This window comes from Balaenoptera acutorostrata, chromosome 4 (genome assembly GCF_949987535.1).
Source record: "Balaenoptera acutorostrata chromosome 4, mBalAcu1.1, whole genome shotgun sequence".
Lineage (NCBI taxonomy): Eukaryota > Metazoa > Chordata > Mammalia > Artiodactyla > Balaenopteridae > Balaenoptera > Balaenoptera acutorostrata.
In genome coordinates, this window is record NC_080067.1 from 66,836,532 (window position 1) to 66,853,296 (window position 16,765).

The 16,765-nt window shown below is 39.0% G+C and overlaps 1 protein-coding gene across 3 annotated transcripts in view; it reads right to left on the reverse strand.

Moving 5' to 3' along the window:
* Positions 1-16,765, reverse strand: part of MCF2L2 (MCF.2 cell line derived transforming sequence-like 2) — a 249,321-nt gene that overhangs the window by 135,957 nt on the left and 96,599 nt on the right. For all 3 annotated transcript variants that reach the window (XR_009008109.1, XM_057545103.1, XM_007195354.2), the window contains exon 8: positions 43-167. Coding sequence is in view for 2 of the 3 variants with exons in the window: in XM_057545103.1 (XP_057401086.1) it covers positions 43-167 (125 nt within the window). In the remaining variant the exon portion in view is untranslated. The remainder of the gene's footprint in view (positions 1-42; positions 168-16,765) is intronic.

Below are 16,765 nucleotides of genomic sequence, written 5' to 3' on the forward strand. Positions count from 1 at the left end.
GTATTCTCTCCTGAAAAAGCAGATTCCACCCCTCTCACTCACCCTTCCATGGTAGCTACATTCTCAGCTTCATTGAGACTGAGTTTGCTGGTGGGACTTTTGGTTGCTTGTTCTTGAATATATGACAGCAATGTGGTCCCTTGCTTTCCAAGTAATTTTAGCTCATCCTAGAGAAAGGAAAATACAGTCTCTCTTAGAAGGAATTAAAAGCAAATTCTAGGTAGATTTGAGGTGAGGAAAATGGTAGCTCAGTATATTTTTATTATATAGCAAATTAAATGCTAAAGAAGTCAAGCTATAGCTTTTTAAATTGATTAACTTATTCCTAAATAGGTAATACATACACTATACAAAATTCAAAATATACAAAAGGGTACATATTGAAAACATCAAGTCTTGTGTCCACAGCCCATTCACTTTCCCATTCCAAAAGCAACAACTGTTAAGTTTTTGTGTATATCTCAAGTTGTTGTAAATTAAAAACAATTAGTTAATAAAATCTGGTTTTAATCCAAGATAGTGACCAGAAACAAGAAAATGACAGATATCAAGTGTTAAGTGCTGGAAAACGCCATGCAATAATAATGTAATCATTGCTAGTCGACCATAGAAAAAAACTTCATCTGGTCTCATCAATAAACACCTGCCAGTCCTGCCCCCAGAGTGTGGCCTTGTTCAGTTATCAAAGTTCAGCAGAGATGGGCAGCAATTTCAGTTTGACATGGAAAGATTCATATTTCCAAGGCAATTCTATTCTCCTCTTTTTACATAGGGACGTAGGGCATTGCAACTGGGGAAGATGTCAGCCTATCTCTTTCCAAATCCAGTGGCTCTAGTCCTCTACTCACATAATACAGGTGGTCTCTCAATGCCCTGAGCATTAAGCATAAGGTAAACCAAAAGGGGTAGAGCCTGGCCTAGAATTTTGCTGCTGAGAGTTTTGGGTTTTGTTCCTGGGTCACTCAGGATGCTCGTTTGGTATGCCCTGAAGGTAAGAATAGGCCCATAGTTACAAAACAATCTCCTCGATGCACATGAACACTAAATCTCTTCCTCCAGGCCCAGCCATCTCCAGCCTCACTGATGCAGAACTCATTCCCTGTGGGAGGAGTTTTATACTCTCCACTCCAGTCACACAGAAATCCAGGCCCTCTCAGCCTTATGCCTTTGCTCCTCGTCTCCCATCCCACTCCAGTATTCACCCCTTTGAAGGCTTCCATTACCTATACCCAGCCTCAAACTTGTCCCAAGATCTGGCTGATGATAGATTTGACTCCTCTGATCAAAATTCTTTGGACAGCCCCTGTGGCTCTGTCCTCTCCAGGTAATGCCCCAAGTCGGCCACTTGACTGGTATTCCTGCCTGGTAACTGGACATATCCCTTCTTCTCCACTCTCAGGTATCAGCCCTCATTTCTTATCTCATCAGTGCTTGTTAAATATTTGTAGGTTGGATGAATTAAAAATGGTCTAAAAGAAATTACATTGCAGATGGATAAAGACAAATAAGATATGGTGGGGGAGAAAAAAGCACTCATTAGTAAGTGCTCTTAGCTTTTCCCTCCTCCTCCTCCCCATGAAAAAGGGTCTTGGCTATTCTACTCAGTTTCTTAACTGCTTCTAAGCTTCCGGCATTCCAGCAGTATTGTGGCATTAGCCATTATCTTATTTATATATATTTATACACACACTCACACACACACAGGATGTGCGATACAGAATTGGGAGGAAAGATGTAGGGGCCAAAGAAGAAGAGGCATATTACTAGGGCAAGAAGGAGACACTGGAAGGGGAAACTTGGAAGAGAGATACAGCCAAAAAGCTGCAGAATGTGAGGAAGGTATATGAGAGTGAAAAGATGAATCTTAGTAAGTGATGTCATACACTGTGTATTTCCTTTACATGGTTAAAAATACAAGGAAAGGGACTTCCCTGGTGGTCCAGTGGTGAAGACTCCGTGCTCCCAACGCAGGGGGCACAGGTTCGATCCCTGGCTGGAGAACTAAGATCCTGCATGCTGCACAGCGTGGCCAAAAATAAATTTTAAAAAATACAAGGAAAAATTGTAACCTGGTTACACTATGGGACCAGACCACATGGTCAGCTTCAGTAGGGTTACCAAAATCTGCCATAAACATGGAGGGAAAGAATAGGGAACTATGGTACTTGGACAGCATAAAGGTAAGTTGCCCAACCCCAAAATGGAGTTTGTCCTTGTTCACACTGGTGACAATTCAAAATATTTAATACCTATATAGAGCAGGCACTGACCAATTAGCACAGAAGTCAGACACAATGCTGAAACAGTCCTGAGGCCAACTGTGGTCCAGGTGTTAACCCTTTAGTGGGTTAAAGGGTTGCCAGAATCACGAGGAGGTCTTGTGGGTCCTAGAAAATGGGCCAGGGAGGTAGAATGAAGCTCTCAAGGGATATAAATCTTTAATTCTTTTAACAACTGGTAGGGCTGTCCGAGTGTGTACTCATCATTATGGTTCCATCATTATGGAAACAAGCAGTTGGTCAGAAGAAGACTTACTTAGCAAGGCACTGGGGACTACTTCAGGGTCAAAAGAATTTAAATTTTCTGGGAGGAATTCTTTTTGTGACAAGGGTAAGCATGAATGCAGACACATATTCATTCATTTAAAATGTATTTACTATAAAGAACTATTTTTACATGCCAGGCCCTGTGCTCGGTTGTGTCATGGGCTGGGAGTGGAGGTAAGGCGGGAAGTAAAACAATCAGTCAGAGCCTAGAGAATACATGAATGCTTTATACTCCTTATTCCACTTTTAATACTTACCCTCTATCTGCCATTAAAAGTTAGCTCTACTATCTTGTGTTGTTTATAATGTTGACTAATGAATTCCAGAATCCAGCCTTTAAAATGCAAATCTTCACAATTCAGAGAAATCCTTGAAAGAGATGAGACATCCCCTTTCCTCAGTAACTGCTGAGAGATATCTCCCTGTGATATAAAACTAGATAAAAACACTGATTATTAGGGTATTAGCATCAAAATACCCTATGGTATTTTGTATCTATTGAAATACCAATAGGTATTCCTAAGAATTCCAATTCTGTCTTCCTGTGCAAAAATGAGACCTCTCTGCCAACCTCTTTCTAACTTATGTAGAGTTACTGCAAGTAGAGTTTGAACAAAGGGTCTTTAAAAACTCTTAAAACTATAAAATTATTGCTAGGGCCTATGAAAATACCTTGTAATTCTTTTTTTTTTTTAAAGCAAAGTTTTTTTGAAAAGGTTTTTCTTTTTAAAAATTTTTTTTAATTTGTTTTTTGGCTGCGTTGGGTCTTCGTTGTTGCACGCAGGCTTTCTCTAGTTTTGGCGAGCGGGGCTACTCTTCATTGCAGTGCACGGCCTTCTCACTGCGGTAGCTTCTCTTGTTGTGGCGCACGGGCTCTACGTGCGCAGGCTTCAGTATTTGCGGCGCATGGGCTCAGTAGTTGTGGCTCGCGGGCTCTAGAGCGCAGGCTCAGTAGTTGTGGCACATGGGCTTAGTTGCTCCGTGGCATGTGGGATCTTCCTGGACCAGAGATCGAACCCGTGTCCCCTGCATTGACAGGCGGATTCTTAACCACTGCATCACCAGGGAAGTCCCATAACTTGTAATTCTGATTGATCACCTTCTTGATTATTTGTTACCGTGGTAGTATTGATGGAATTGTCCTCTCTGAATACAAAACTGAATGAATACTGAATGGAACAAATACTGAATACTAAACAGTATTCGTATTTGTAAAGATTGATATGTCACATAACTGAAGGACCACTGGCACTTTCCTCTCCTCCTGCATGATGAGAAAAAGGCCTATGGCTCTTTTAGCTTTCTTATTTTAACAACAACAACAACAAAAAATGGGAGTCTTATCCTACTTAAATGAACACATGGTACAGTGTCTTAGTTGACTAAAGCATCTGAGAGCCAAAGGACAAGGCCCCATGTTTCTGGTCTAAATAAGACTGACAGAGAAGTGAGAATCACCCTCTTTGAGATGCAAGAGGGAGACTGCCTGCTTCTGTGAGCTGCCTCCAAAACCAGCAAGGAAAAAGACAATATGGAGAGCTGTTTTGCTAAGAAAGAATTCTGCAAGGCCATCAAAAACAGGGTAAGAAAGCACATATCTATATAGGGTTGGTGGTTATTTTATTGTTGTCTTAGGGCCCAAAAATCTTTCTTTTTTTAAATTGAAATATAATTCATGTATCATAAAATTCAACATTTTAAAGTGTATAATTCCATGGTTTTTTTCCAGAACATTTTCGTCACCCCCCAAAAGAAATCCCATACCTATAAGCAGGCACTCTCCATTTCCCCCTCTTCCGAGCTTCCAGGAACCACTAATCTACCTGCTTTCTCTGTGGATTTGCCTATTCTGGATATTTCATATAAATGGAATCATACAATACGTGGCTTTTTTGTGTTTGCTTCTTTCACTTTGTATAATGCTTTCAAGGTTCATACATATTGTAGCATGCATCAGTACTTCATTCCTTTCAATGGCTGAATAATATTCCATTGTATGGATATATCACAATTTATTTATCCATTCCTTCAACGGTTGATGGATATTTAGGCTGTTTCCACTTTTTGGATGTTATGAATGATGCTGCTATGAACATTCATGTATAACCTTCTGTGTGAAACGTTTTCTTTTCTTTCTTTTTTTTTTTTTTTTTTTTTAAAGGATTTTCTTATTTATTTATTTATTTATTTATTTATTTTTGGCTGTGTTGGGTCTTCGGTTCGTGCGAGGGCTTTCTCCAGTTGCGGCAAGCGGGGGCCACTCTTCATCGCGGTGCGGGGACCGCTCTTCATCGCGGTGCGCGGGCCTTTCTCTATCGCGGCCCCTCCCGTCGCGGGGCACAGGCTCCAGACGCGCAGGCTCAGCAATTGTGGCTCACGGGCCCAGCTGCTCCGTGGCATGTGGGATCTTCCCAGACCAGGGCTCGAACCCGTGTCCCCTGCATTAGCAGGCAGATTCTCAACCACTGCGCCACCAGGGAAGCCCCATCTTTCTTTTTATTGGAGTATAATTGCTTTACAATGTTGTGTTAGTTTCTGCTGTACAACAAAGTGAATCAGCTATATGTATACGTATATCCCCTCCCTCACACACCCCGCATCCCACCCATCTAGGTCGCCACAGAGCACAGAGCTGAGCTTCCTGTGCTTTACAGCATGTTCCTGCTACCTATCTATTTTATATTTGGTACTGTATACATGTCAATCTTAATTTCCCAATTCGTCTCCACCTCCCCTTCCCCCCATGCCCACATGTCCGTTCTCTACAGCAACATCTCTATTCCTGCCCTGCAAATAGGTTCATCTGTACCACATTTCTAGATTCCACATATATGCGTTAATATACGATATTTGTTTTTCTCTTTCTGGCTTACTTCACTCTGTATGACAGACTCTGGGTCCATCCACATCTCTACAAATGACCCAATTTCGTTCCTTTTTATGGCTGAGTAATATTCCATTGTATATATGTACCACAACTTTTTTTTTTGCCATTTCAGTGCTATTTATTTATTTATTTATTTTTTAAACATTTTAAGAAATTTCATGTAATGTCTGAAACATTTATATTAACGTATTTCCATACAAATAACCCAATGAAAGTTTAGTATTAGTTGTTCTGTTTGTTTTTTTATACTGCAGGTTCTTATTAGTCATCAACTTTATACACATCAGTGTATACATGTCAATCCCAAGCGTCCAATTCAGCACACCACCATCTCCACCCCACCGCAGTTTTCCCCCCTTCGTGTCCATATGTCTGTTCTCTACATCTGTGTCTCAACTTCTGCCCTGCAAACGGATCATCTGTACCATTTTTCTAGGTTCCACATACATGCGTTAATATACGATATTTGTTTTTCTCTTTCTGACTTACTTCACTCTGTATGACAGTCTCTAGATCCATCCATGTCTCAACAAATGACCCAATTTCATTCCTTTTTATGGCTGAGTAATACTCCATTGTATATATGTACCACAACTTCTTTATCCATTCATCTGTCGATGGGCATTTAGGTTGCTTCCATGACCTGCCTATTGTAAACAGTGCTGCAATGAACATTGGGGTGCATGTGTCTTTTTGAATTATGGTTTTCTCTGGGCATACGCCCAGTAGTGGGATTGCTGGATCATATGGTAAATCTATTTTTAGTTTTTTAAGGAACCTCCATACTGTTCTCCATAGTGGCTGTATCAATTTACGTTCCCACCAACAGTGCAAGAGGGTTCCCTTTTCTCCACACCCTCTCCAGCATTTGTTGTTTGTAGATTTTCTGATGATGCCCACTCTAACTGGTGTGAGGTGATACCTCACTGTAGTTTTGATTTGCATTTCTCTAATACTTAGTGATGTTGAGCATCTTTTCATGTGCTTCTTGGCCATCTGTATGTCTTCTTTGGAGAAATGTCTATTTAGGTCTTCTGCCCATTTTGGGATTGGGTTGTTTGTTTCTTTACTATTGAGCTGCATGAGCTGTTTATATATTTTGGAGATTAATCCTTTGTCCGTTGATTCATTTGCAAATATTTTCTCCCATTCTGAGGGTTGTCTTTTCGTCTTGTTTATGGTTTCCTTTGCTGTGCAAAAGCTTTGAAGTTTCATTAGGTCCCATTTGTTTATTTTTGTTTTTATTTCCATTACTCTAGGAGGTGGATCAAAAAAGATCTTGCTGTGATTTATGTCAAAGGGTGTGCTTCCTATGTTTTCCTCTAAGAGTTTTATAGTGTCCAGTCTTACATTTAGGTCTCTAATCCATTTTGAGTTTATTTTTGTGTATGGTGTTAGGGAGTATTCTAATTTCATTCTACATGTAGCTGTCCAGTTTTCCCAGCACCACTTATTGAAGAGACTGTCTTTTCTCCATTGTATATCTTTGCCTCCTTTGTCATAGATTAGTTGATCATAGGTGCATGGGTTTATCTCTGGGCTTTCTATCTTGTTCCATTGATCTATGTTTCTGTTTTTGTGCCAGTACCATATTGTCTTGATTACTGTAGCTTTGTAGTATAGTCTGAGGTCAGGGAGTCTGATTCCTCCAGCTCCGTTTTCTTCCCTCAAGACTGCTTTGGCTATTCGGGGTCTTTTGTGTCTCCATACAAATTTTAAGATGATTTGTTCTACTTCCATAAAAAATGCCATTGGTAATTTGATAGGGATTGCATTGAATCTGTAGATTGCTTTGGGTAGTATAGTCATTTTCACAATGTTGATTCTTCCAATCCAAGAACATGGTATATCTCTCCATCTGTTGGTATCATCTTTAATTTCTTTCATCAGTGTCTTATAGTTTTCTGCATACAGGTCTTTTGTCTCCCTAGGTAGGTTTATTCCTAGGTATTTTATTCTTTTTATTGCAATGGTAAATGGGAATGTTTTCTTAATTTCACTTTCAGATTTTTCATCATTAGTGTATAGGAATGCAAGAGATTTCTGTGCATTAATTTTGTATCCTGCAACTTTACCAAATTCATTAATTAGCTCTAGCAGTTTTCTGGTGGCAGTTTTAGGATACTCTATGTATAGTATCATGTCATCTGCAAACAGTGACAGTTTTACTTCTTTTCCAATTTGTATTCCTTTTATTTCTTTTTCTTCTCTGATTGCCGTGGCTAGGACTTCCAGAACTACGTTGAATAATAGTGGTGAGAGTGGACATCCTTGTCTCGTTCCTGATCTTAGAGGAAATGCTTTCAGTTTTCCACTGTTGAGAAAGATGTTTCCTGTGGGTTTCTCATATATGGCCTTTATTATGTTGAGGTAGGTTCCCTCTATGCCCACTTTCTGGAGAGTTTTTATCATAAATGGGTGTTGAATTTTGTCAAAAGCTTTTTCTGCATCTATTGAGATGATCATATGGTTTTTCTTCTTCAATTTGTTAATATGGTGTATCACATTGATTGATTTGCGCATATTGAAGAATCCTTGCATCCCTGGGATAAATCCCACTTGATTGTGGTGTATGATCCTTTTAATGTGTTGTTGGATTCTGTTTGCTAGTATTTTGTTGAGGATTTTTGCATCTATATTCATCAGTGATATTGGTCTGTAATTTTCTTTATTTGTAGTATCTTTGTCTGGTTTTGGTATCAGGGTGATGGTAGCCTCATAGAATGAGTTTGAGAGTGTTCCTTCCTCCTCAATTTTTTGGAAGAGTTTGAGAAGGATAGGTGTTAGCTCTTCTCTTAAATGTTTGATAGAATTCACCTGTGAAGGCATCTGGTCCTGGACTTTTGTTTGCTGGAAGATTTTTAATCACAGTTTCAATTTCATTACTTGTGATTGGTCTGTTCATACTTTCTGTTTCTTCCTGGTTCAGTTTTGGAAGGTTATACCTTTCTAAGAATTTGTCCATTTCTTCCAGGTTGTCCATTTTATTGGCATAGAGTTACTTGTAGTAGTCTCTTAGGATGCTTTGTATTTCTGCAGTGACTGTTGTAACTTCTCCTTTTTCATTTCTGATTTTATTGATTTGAGTCCTCTCCCTCTTTTTCTTGATGAGTCTGGCTAATGGCTTATCAATTTTGTTTATCTTCTCAAAGAACCAGCTTTTAGTTTTATTGATCTTTGCTATTGTTTTCTTTGTTTCTATTTCATTTATTTCCGCTCTGATCTTTATGATTTCTTTCCTTCTGCTAACTTTGGGTTTTGTTTGTTCTTCTTTCTCTAGTTTCTTTAGGTGTAAGGTTAGATTGTTTACTTGAGATTTTTCTTGTTTCTTGAGGTAGGCTTGTATAGCTATAAACTTCCCTCTGAGAACTGCTTTTGCTGCATCCCATAGGTTTTGGGTTGTCGTGTTTTCATTGTCATTTGTCTCTAGGTATTTTTTGATTTCCTCTTTGATTTCTTCAGTGATCTCTTGGTTATTTAGTAACGTATTGTTTAGCCTCCATGTGTTTGTGTTTTTTACGTGTTTTTCCCTGTAATTCATTTCTAATCTCACAGCGTTGTGGTCAGAAAAGATGCTTGATATGATTTCAACTTTCTTAAATGTACTGAGGCTTGATTTGTGACCCAAGATGTGATCTATCCTGGAGAACGTTCCGTGCGCACTTGAGAAGAAAGCGTAATCTGCTGTTTTTGGATGGAATGTCCTATAAATATCAATTAAATCTATCTGGTCTATTGTGTCATTTAAAGCTTCTGTTTCCTTATTTATTTTCATTTTGGATGATCTGTCCATTGGTGTAAGTGAGGTGTTGAAGTCCCCCACTATTATTGCGTTACTGTCAATTTCCTCTTTTATAGCTATTAGCAGTTGCCTTATGTATTGAGGTGCTCCTATGTTGGGTGCATATATATTTATAATTGCTATATCTTCTTCTTGGATTGATCCCTTCATCATTATGTAGTGTCCTTCCTTGTCTCTTGGAACATTCTTTATTTTAAAGTCTATTTTATCTGATATGAGTATAGCTACTCCAGCTTTCTTTTGATTTCCATTTGCATGGAATATCTTTCTCCATCCCCTCACTTTCAGTCTGTATGTGTCCCTAGGTCTGAAGTGAGTCTCTTGTAGGCAGCATATATGTGGGTCTTCTTTTTGTATCCATTCAGCAAGCCTGTGTCTTTTGGTTGGAGCATTTAATCCATTCACGTTTAAGGTAATTATCGATATGTATGTTCTTATGACCATTTTCTTAATTGTTTTGGGTTTGTTTTTGTAGGTCCTTTTCTTCTCTTGTGTTTCCCAGTTAGAGAAGTTCCTTTAGCATTTGTTGTAGAGCTGGTTTGGTGGTGCTGTATTCTCTTAGCTTTTGCTTGTCTGTAAAGCTTTTGATTTCTCCATCAAATCTGAATGAGATCCTTGCCGGGTAGAGTAATCTTGGTTGTAGGTTCTTCCCTTTCATCACTTTAGGTATATCATGCCACTCCTTTCTGGCTTGTAGAGTTTCTGCTGAGAAATCAGCTGTTAACCTTATGGGAGTTCCCTTGTATGTTATTTGTCGTTTTTCCCTTGCTGCTTTCAATAATTTTTCTTTGTCTTTAATTTTTGCCAATTTGATTACTGTGTGTCTTGGTGTGTTTCTCCTTGGTTTTATCCTGTATGGGACTTGCTGTGCTTCCTGGACTTGGGTGGCTATTTCCTTTCCCATGTTAGGGAAGTTTTTGACTATAATCTCCTCAAATATTTTCTCTGGTCCTTTCTCTCTCTCTCTTCTCCTTCTGGGACCCCTATAATGTGAATGTTGTTGTGTTTAATGTTGTCCCATAGGTCTCTTAGTCTGTTTTCATTTCTTTTCATTCTTTTTTCTTTATCCTGTTCCCCGGCAGTGGATTCCACCATTCTGTCTTCCAGGTCACTTATCCATTCTTCTGTCTCAGTTATTCTGCTATTGATTCCTTCTAGTGTATTTTTCACTTCACTTATTGTATTGTTCATCTCTGTCTGTTTGTTCTTAAATTCTTCTAGTTGTTTTTTAATTCTTCTAGATCTTTGTTAAACATTTCTTGCATCTTCTCGATCTTTGCCTCTGTTCTTTTTCTGAGGTCTTGGATCATCTTCACTATCATTATTCTGAATTCTTTTTCTGGAAGGTTTCCTATCTTCACTTCTTCATTTAGTTGTTTTTCTAGGGTTTTATCTTGTTCCTTCATCTGGTACATAGCCCTCTGCCTTTTCATCTTGTCTATCTTTCTGTGAATGTGGTTTTTGATCCACAGGCTGCAGGATTCTAGTTCTTCTTGCTTCTGCTGTCTGCCCCCTGGTAGATGAGGCTATCTAAGAGGCTTGTGTAAGTTTCCTGATGGGAGGGACTGGTGGTGGGTAGAACTGACTGTTGCCCTGGTGGGCACAGTTCAGTAAAACTTTAATCCGCTTGACTGTTGATGGGTGGGGCTGGGTTCCCTCCCTGTTGGTTGTTTGGCCTGAGGCAACCCAACACTGGAGCCTACCTGGGCTCTTTGGTGGGGCTAATGACAGACTTTGAGAGGGCCACGCCAAGGAGTACTTCTGAGAACTTCTGCTGCCAGTGTCCTTGTCCCCACGGTGAAACAGAGCCACCCCCCCCCCGCCTCTGCAGGAGACCTACCAACACAAGCAGGTAGGTCTGGTTCAGTCTCCCCTGGGGTCACTGCTCCTTCCCCTGGGTCCCAATGCGCACACTATTTTGTGTGCGCCCTCCAAGAGTGGGGTCTCTGTTTCCCCCAGTCCTGTCGAAGTCCTGCAATCAATTCCCACTAGGCTTCGAAGTCTGATTCTCTATGAATTCCTCCTCCTGTTGCCGGAACCCCAGGTTGGGAAGCCTGACACGGGGCTCAGAAACTTCACTCCAGTGAGTGGACTTCTGTGGTATAAGTGTTTGCCAGTCTGTGAGTCACCCACCCACCAGTTATGGGATTTGATTTTACTCTGATTGCGCCCCTCCTACTGTCTCATTGTGGCTTCTCCTTTGTCTTTGGATGTGGGTATCTTTTTTGGTGAGTTCTAGTGTCTTCCTGTTGATGATTGTCCAGCAGCTAGTTGTGATTCTGGTGTTCTTGCAAGAGGGAGTGAGAGCACGTCCTTCTACTCCACCATCTTGGTTCCTCCCAATGACCTGTACCACGTCTTCTTTATCCATTCAACTGTTGTTGGACTTTTAGGTTGTTTGCATGTCCTGGCTATTGTAAATAGTGCTGCAATGAACATTGAGGTACATGTGTCCTTTTGAATTATGGTTTTCTCAGTGTATACGCCCAGTACTGGGATTGCTGGGTCATATGGTAGTTCTATTTTTAGTTTTCTAAGGAACCTCTATACTGTTTTCCATAGTGGCTGTAACAATTTACATTCCCACCAACAGTGCAAAAGGGTTCCCTTTTCTCCACACCCTCTCCAGCATTTATTGTTTCTAGATTTTTTGATGATGCCAATTCTGACCAGTGTGAGGTGATACCTCATTGTGGTTTTGATTTGCATTTCTCTAATGATTAGTGATGTTGAGCATCTTTTCATGTGTTTGTTGGCCATCTGTATGTCTTCTTTGGAGAAATGTTCATTGAGGTCTTCTGCCCATTTTTGGATTGGGTTGTTTGTTTTTTTGATATTGAGCTCTATGAGCTGCTTGTATATTTTGGAGATTAATCCTTTGTCAGTTGCTTTGTTTGCAAATATTTTCTCCCATTCTCAGGGTTGTCTTTTCATCTTGTTTAAGGCTTCCTTTGCTGTGCAAAACCTTTTGAGTTTAATTAGGTCCCATTTGTTTATTTTTGTTTTTATTTCCATTTCTCTAGGAGGTGGGTCAAAAAGGATCTTGCGGTGATTTATGTCATAGAGTGTTCTGCCTGTGTTTTCCTCTAAGAGTTTTATAGTGTCTGGCCTTATATTTAGGTCTTTAATCCATTTTGAGTTTAGTTTTGTGTATGGTTACTTTAGGAAATGTTCTAATTTCATTCTTTTACATGTAGTTGTCCAGTTTTCCCAGCACCACTTACTGAAGAGGCTGTCTTTTCTCCATTGTATATTCTTGCCTCCTTTGTCAAAGATAAGGTGACCATACGTGCGTGGGTTTATTTCTGGGCATTCTATCCTGTACCATTGATCTATATTTCTGTTTTTGTGCCAGTACCATACTGTCTTGATTACCATAGCTTTGTAGTATAGTCTGAAGTCAGAGAGCCTCATTCCTCCAGCTCCGTTTCTCTTTCGCAAGATTGCTTTGGCTATTCAGAGTCTTTTGTGTTTCCATACAAATTGTAAAATTTTGTTCTAACTCTGAAGAATGCCATTGGTAATTTGATAGGGATTACAATGAATCTGTAGATTGCTTTGGGTAGTATAGTCATTTTCACAACTTTGACTCTTCCAATCCAAGAACATGGTATATTTCTCCATCTGTTTATGTCATGTTTAATTTCTTTCATCAGTGTTTTATAGTTTTCTGAGTACAAGTCTTTTGCCTCCTTAGGTAGGTATATTCCTAGGTATTTTATTCTTTTTGTTGCAGTGGTAAATGGGAGTGTTTCCTTAATTTCTCTTTCAGATTTTTCATTATTACTATGTAGGAATGCAAGAGACTTCTGTGCATTAATTTTGTATCCTGCAACCTTACCAAATTTACTGATTAGTTCTAGTAGTTTTCTGGTGACATCCTTAGGATTTTCTATGTATAGTATCATGTCACCTGCAAACGGTGACAGTTTTACTTTTTTCCAACTTGTATTCCTTTTATTTCTTTTTCTTCTGATTGCCGTGGCTAGGACTTCCAAAACTATGCTGAATAATAGTGGTGAGAGTGGGCAACCTTGTCTTGTTCCTGATCTTAGTGGAAACGGTTTCAGTTTTTCACCACTGAGAATGATGTTTGCTGTGGGTTTCTCATATATGGCCTTTATTATGTTAAGGTAGATTCCCTCTATGCCCATTTTCTGGAGAGTTTTTATCATAAATGGGTGTTGAATTTTGTCAGAAGCTTTTTCTGCATCTATTGAGATGATCATATGGGGTTTTTTTGTTTTTTTTTAATATTTATTTATTTATTTATTTATTTATGGCTGTGTTGGGTCTTCGTTTCTGTGCGAGGGCTTTCTCCAGTCGCGGCGAGGGGGGCCACTCTTCATCGCAGTGCGCGGGCCTCTCACTGTCGCGGCCTCTCTTGTTGCGGAGCACAGGCTCCAGACGCGCAGGCTCAGTAGTTGTGGCTCACAGGCCTAGTCGCTCCGCGGCATGTGGGATCTTCCCAGATCAGGGCTCGAACCCGCATCCCCTGCACTGGCAGGCAGACTCCCAACCACTGCGCCACCAGGGAAGCCCCGATCATATGGTTTTTATTCCTTAATTTGTTAATATGGTGTATCACATTGATTGATTTGCATATACTGAAGAATCCTTGCATTCCTGGAATAAATCCCACTTGATCATGGTGTATGATCCTTTTAATGTGCTGTTGGATTCTGTTTGCTAGTATTTTATTGAGGGTTTTTGCATCTATGTTCATCAGTGATATTGGTCTGTGATTTTCTTTTTTTTGTGGTATCTTTGTCTGGTTTTGGTATCAGGGTGATGGAGGCCTCGTAGAACAGATTTGGGAGTGTTCCTCCCTCTGCAATTTTTTGCAAGAGTTTGAAAAGGATAGGTGTTAGCTCTTCTCTGAATGTTTGATAGAATTCACCTGTGAAGCCATCTGGTCCTGGACTTTTGTTTGTTGGAAGATCTTTAATTACAGTTTCAATTTCATTACTTGTGATGCGTTTGTTTATATTTTCTAATTCTTCCTGGTTCAGTCTTGGTAAATTGTACCTTTCCAAGAATCTGTCCATTTCTTCAAGGTTGTCCATTTTATTGGCATATAGTTGTTTGTAGTAGTCTTTTATAATCCTTTGTATTCCTGTTTTGTCAGTTGTGATTTCTCCTTTTTCATTTCTAATTTTATTGATTTGTGTCCTCTCCCTTTTTTTCTCGATGAGTCTGGCTAAAGGTTTATCAACTTCGTTTATCTTCTCAAAGAACCAACTTTTAGTTTTATTGATCTTTGCTATTGTTTTCTTCGTTTCTATTTCATTTATTTCTACTCTGATCTTTATGATTTCTTTCCTTCTACTGACTTTGGGTTTTCTTTGCTCTTCTTTCTCTAGTTGTTTTAAGTGTAGGATTAGGTTGTTTTTTGAGATTTTTCTTGTTTCTTGAGGTGAGATTGTATTGCTGCAAACTTCCCTCTTAGAACTGCTTTTGCTGAGTCCCATAGGTTTTGGGTCATCGTGTTTTCGTTGTCATTTGTTTCTATGTATTTTTTTATTTCCTCTGATTTCTTCAGTGATCTCTTGGTTATTCAGTAATGCACTGTTTTGCCTCCATGTATTTATGTTTTTTACAGTTTTTTTCCTGTAATTGATTTCTAATCTCATAGTGTTGTGGTCAGAAAAGATGCTTGATACGATTTCAATTTTCTTAAGTTTTCCGAGGCTTGATTTGTGACCCAAGATGTGATCTATCCTGGAGAATGTTCCATGTGCACTTGAGAAGAAAGTGTGTTCTGCCACTTTTGGGTGGAATGTCCTATCAATATCAATTAAGTCTATCTGATCTATTGTGTCATTTAAAACTTGTGTTTCCTTATTTATTTTCTGTTTGGATGATCTGTCCATTGGTGTAAGTGGGGTGTTAAAGTCCCCTACTATTATTGTGTTACTGTCAATTTCCCCTTTTATGATGGTAAACATTTGCCTTATGTATTGAGGTGCTCTTATGTTGGGTGCATAAATATTTATAATTGTATATCTTCTTCTTGGATTGATCCCTTGATCATTATGTCATGTCCTTCCTTATCTCTTGTAACAGTCTTTTTTTTAAAGTCTATTTTATCTGATACGAGTATTGCTACTCCAGCTTTCTTTTGATTTCCATTTGCATGGAGTATCTTTTTCCATCCCTTCACTTTCAGTCTGTATGTGTCCCTTGGTCTGAAGTGGGTCTCTACAAGAGACAGCATATGTATGATTCTTGCTTCTGTATCCATTCAGCCAGTGTGTCTTTTGGTTGGAGCATTTAATCCATTTACATTCAAGGTTATTATTGATATGTATGTTCCTATGACCGTTTTCTTAATTGTTTTGGGTTTGCTTTTGTGGGTCTGTTTTCTTTTCTTGTGTTTCCTGCCTAGAGAAGTTCCTTTAGCTTTTGTTGTGAAGTTTGTTTGGTGGTGCTGAATTCTCTTAGCTTTTGCTTGTCTGTAAAGCTTTTGATTTCTCCATCAAATCTGAATGGGATCCTTGCTGGGTAGAGTAATCTTGGTTGTGGGTTTTTCTATTTCATCATTTTAAGTATGGCCTGCCACTCCCTTCTGGCCTGCAGAGTTTCTGCTGAAAAATCAGCTGATAACCTTATGGGCATTCCTTTGTATGTTATTTTTTGCTTTTCCCTTGCTACTTTTAATATTTTTTCTTTGAATTTAATTTTTCTTAGCTTGATTAATATGTCTTGGTGTGTTTCTCCTAGGGTTTATCCTGTATGGGACTGGTTCATTGAAGAGGCAACTATGTGCTTATGTGAACCTAAAATAAGGGCTCTCAAAGATCCCCTAGAGAAAGGAAGTCAAGAAATCAAACCAAATCTCTTAATGTTGTGCTGTTCAGACAAAAACTCTCTGGGTTGGGAGGAAGCCTTAAATCATACACTGTAACTTGTATAGATATTTAAATAGATTTAAAAGTTCACTGTTCTGAGGATGAATCTTACACTATTTTTTCACTTGGAAAAGATGCTTTCCAAATTAAAAAAAAAATTATTCAACTAGTTATAGAAACTTTGGTTTTAAAAAATAGGAAAATACTCAAGTAAAAATAAAAATAAAATTATGTAAAATAATCACAAAAACTACTAAGTTATTCATAAAAGTTTAAATAGTATTCCTTTTTTGTAATATAAACTCTTTCTCTCTCTAAAGCTTTTTTGGATGGGAAAAAGGAAAAATCTAAACCTAGTTTAATGATTTTGGAATTTTTGCTTCTAATTCATAAGATATGAAACAAAGAAGTCAAATCTGACTTACACACATAGTGTTTTAATTCCAAGAACAGCTGGCCACCATGAACCAGAAAATGACCTTACTCCATCTTGGAGACTGGTTCTTTCCTTCCCTTTCCCTTTGTGGAACTCTTGGCCAGTGTAGAGATGACAGAACACCCACTCATCTGCCTTCCCTGGGAACCCTCACTGCACATACAGCAGGACCTGACTGGCTGGTTTCACCCCTCAGATATGTGTCCTCATCTAAAATCCAATTTGTTTTCACCTTTTCCCCAG